General features: G+C 38.3%; 1 protein-coding gene across 1 annotated transcript in view; it reads left to right on the plus strand.

Moving 5' to 3' along the window:
- Positions 1–360: 360 nt before the first annotated feature.
- LOC101845885 (dysbindin protein homolog) overlaps positions 361–2339 on the plus strand; it is a gene marked incomplete in the record, with an annotated part of 12082 nt that continues 10103 nt past the window's right edge. The window contains 2 exon segments of the mRNA XM_005109918.3: positions 361–876; positions 1676–1780. Coding sequence (XP_005109975.2) covers positions 815–876; positions 1676–1780 — 167 coding nt within the window.

The raw sequence follows: 2339 nt of genomic DNA on the forward strand, positions 1-2339 counted from the left end.
TCCTAATAAAAATATTGAACTCGCATACCCCTGTGTAGTAAGTTTCAAAATAAAGATTTGCGGGTCATTTAATGATGTACTCATGCTTCCCTTTGATCGAGACTGTTTTCATATAAAGCGCAACTTCTCAACGATCGGCCTAAAGTTGGGCAAAATCCTGGCAATTCCAGGAATCAAGATATAATATCCAGATTTATTCAGAATTCGGCACTTCTGAAAGAAATAAAACATCTAGATCTAGATCTAGGCCTAGCCTCATATAGATCTATTAAATTAGTAGAAAATCTGGACCTACACAAAGACGAAACAACCGGCTACTTTCGGTTTTTCCCTTCCTGTTTATTTTATTGTTTGTGTTTACTAGTGATATTCCAAGTCTAATGGGAATAGTCAGTTTGTCTAGGACTTTCTATTCCCAAGTCGCATTTTCTGAATTTGGTTTACGTTCTCTGATTGATTGAGTATCGTTTTTTAAACCAAAAAGCGTTTAATTCTGAGTGCTGACTTTGAAAAACATACATGGAAGACTTGGAATAGCGCACCGACAGTCGACAGGGGACACGTTATTCCCAGACAACTGGGGATAGCCACTGTGTTCTACATCATGTGGCTTGTCTGTCATGTGACCAACAAGATGGCAGACGAATGACTGCGACGACAGACTGGTCTCGCTTATATTTGAGGACACGTTTAATTTGCTTTTGGGGGAGAGAAAAGAGGAAGGAAGCTTTGGCCCAATCGATTAGATTTTGAGTTTATCCTGGCAATACTCATTTATATAAGAGCGTACATGTTAGTCTCAAATGCTTAAAAAATGAGTGTTTTCAAGAAACTTAAAGGGACCTTTCAAAATGCTCAACAAGATTTTGTTGACGGGTAAGTTTAATTAATCTAAGGCCTATTAAAGTTAAAGTCTGTTAACTCATTCGCTACTCATTATTTTGGGCTTGTGGATGAATTTTCCTCTGGAGGGCGAAATGAGATGATAACTAAGTGTGCAGTTAGTTCACAGACTTTGTTTGTTGGGGCCACAAATTCAGGGAATGACCACAGGTCAGAGTAGAACAGGAAGGGTAGGGTAATAGTAATAGGGGGTGCCCACTAGCGCGATCGGGTTGGGTCGGGTTGATTTGTTTGTCAGGGATAGTCAAATTGAGGGTGCAAAGTGATCGACTCAGTCGGTGACCTTAAAAAATAAACACGTTTGTTTTCAGGCCTGTGAGTCACGCCCACGCCATCGGGTGTTTTGCAGCCAATCACAACAAGGCTGAGTCACGTGTCCATGTTGACACTGCGATTGCGATGTCAAAGTTGGGCATATCTGAGCAAAATACCATCAACAATTGACAACAATGGAGTCCATCGGCTTAGAGAAGATAATAATAGAAAATTATTGATGTAACCCACTCAAAGAAAGTACCGATCTCATTGGGCACTTGCCAGTAATAGGGTTAACCTTGTCCCTGTGGATGAACACACATGATCCTCAATCCTCTGTCTTCCTACAGATTTTGGTTTTAGAGGACTCCACTGTAATATCATATTCCAATGCCATGATCATAATTATTCTATTTTTATTAATGTTAGAAGTGATCATTTGATTCCACTTAGGATTTGTCTAATTATAATTTTATTATAATAAATTAGTTTCCTCAATTTTCTCAATGTTTTCCAGTCTGCGAGCTCTCACATCCCTAGATGGCCAACCCCGGCATGAACAGCTCAAAGACATCCGAGCCAGGCAGATCAACCTTGATGCAGGAGCAGACTTACTTCACAGGTTTGGGCAACATCTACTTCTAGTGCTGAGTGTTTGACAAATCTTTTGTTTGTACCGCACGAGAAAAAGGAGATGAAACCGAGTAGTCAATTTCTTCTTCTTTTTTTTAAACTGTTTTTTTAAAGCTGTTGATTTTTGTGGCAGCAAGACTTCTTCTCCTTCTTCTTCTTCTTTGTTTTTTCCAGTAGTTTGATATTGCTTTTCGGACCTTTCTGTGATAAAACACCCTGTCTCTTGCCATTCTGCCTGCCTGAGTTGTTTTGGTTTTGTAAAGGCGTGGATGGTCGATATAATAATAATAATAATAAATAGCATTTATACTGCGCATTTCCATTTCCTAAAAGATGCTCAATGCGCATTACAATGAAAAAGACATCACATCTTAAAAATTAATCGACACAAATGTGTACGTAAAACAAAGTATTATACATATATAATATAAATGCAATGTGTAAAATTTTATAGGCCTACCAGAAAAACAGTCTCGCAGTGAGGTTGAAAATGTGTTCACTAAAAATATACAATGCAATAAAAATTCACGAACAGTCAAAATAAAGTT

Source organism: Aplysia californica, unplaced genomic scaffold (assembly GCF_000002075.1).
Source record: "Aplysia californica isolate F4 #8 unplaced genomic scaffold, AplCal3.0 scaffold00830, whole genome shotgun sequence".
NCBI lineage: Eukaryota > Metazoa > Mollusca > Gastropoda > Aplysiida > Aplysiidae > Aplysia > Aplysia californica.